General features: G+C 41.3%; 1 protein-coding gene across 2 annotated transcripts in view; it reads right to left on the bottom strand.

Moving 5' to 3' along the window:
• Positions 1-1,209, bottom strand: part of LOC101855018 (transaldolase) — a 24,627-nt gene that overhangs the window by 19,943 nt on the left and 3,475 nt on the right. For both annotated transcript variants that reach the window (XM_005097650.3, XM_005097649.2), the window contains exon 2: positions 180-289. In XM_005097650.3, the coding sequence (XP_005097707.1) occupies positions 180-249 (70 nt within the window). In that variant the 5' untranslated portion in view covers positions 250-289. The remainder of the gene's footprint in view (positions 1-179; positions 290-1,209) is intronic.

The following is a 1,209-nucleotide window of genomic DNA, read 5'->3' on the forward strand; positions in this document are numbered from 1 at the left end:
TCTCTCTCTCTCTCTCTCTCTCCTTCACTTCTCCCCTCTCTCCTTCACTTCTCCCCTCTCTCCTTCACTTCTCCCCTCTCTCCTTCACTCCTCCCCTCTCTTTCCCCTATCGTATCCTCTCCTTCCCTTCTTTCTCTCCACATCTTTCATTTTAGCTGAAAGTTAAAATTACACATTACCTTCAAAGTCACCAGTGTCGGCGACAACAGTAGTGACAGCCTTCAGTTGGTCCAGTACGGAGGGAGCCATTTTAATGATGTACGAGTTGAGACCTTGAACTTTTCTATATCTACAAAGGAAGAAAAACAAAACAACACATTATGACCATGGCCTCCACTCTTGCTGTATGTTTATAACGGTGGGGTATAAATTAGTATTATACAAGAGCCCACGTCAGTCAAGATAAAGAGGCACCTAGAAGGCAGAAGGCCTAAGCATTGTGCTAAATCACAGTGACAATTAGGTTTCGGCACTAGAATTGTTATATGGTCGCTTTTAAGGACAAGCGGGTTAGCCCAGATTTCGTGGGTTTCCAGAAGTCTTGACCAACACCAAAAGTGGGCATTGCCCTACCTACAGGAGAAGTGTGATTTCATAGGTGTGTATATTTGGTTGGTTATAGAGAAAACTCTCCTTGTCTTTTATAGAAACTGAACAAGGGGCAAAAACTTTACCTTCGGTTTTCTCACAACAGCATGTTTCGGCATATCCCCATTGTGCTTAAAAGCGACCATATTATTCTCTAAATCCTTTGTGACCATTCTCATTATTTACAGTTAAGTTTTAATAAGAGTTTTACAGCCCATGCAACACTATTATATTAGGGTCATATAAGCGCTGAAGATTAGATAAGAGGTCTTACAATAGAGTAACATACACACAAAAGGAGGAGAGATAAGGATTAAGGACGATAGACATTTGATGGGGAAAAACGAGGAATTCACACCAGAGCACCAATTAACCACCCACATTCTTTACATTGCTCATATTTTTTCATGATACGATCAAAACCATCACTGATTTTTCATGTCTCTTCTTCCTCTGTTACAACGGATCATTTTATCTTTGCCGATCTTCTGCCTTCGGGTGCCTGCTCACTTTTATGTACATGCATGTAGGCCTTTATTAGATACTATATAACATAAAATATTCTACATATTCCACTCGACCGACAGGCTTGCCTGCCTGCCTGCCTGCCTGTCTTTCTGG

This window comes from Aplysia californica, unplaced genomic scaffold, assembly GCF_000002075.1.
Source record: "Aplysia californica isolate F4 #8 unplaced genomic scaffold, AplCal3.0 scaffold00160, whole genome shotgun sequence".
NCBI lineage: Eukaryota > Metazoa > Mollusca > Gastropoda > Aplysiida > Aplysiidae > Aplysia > Aplysia californica.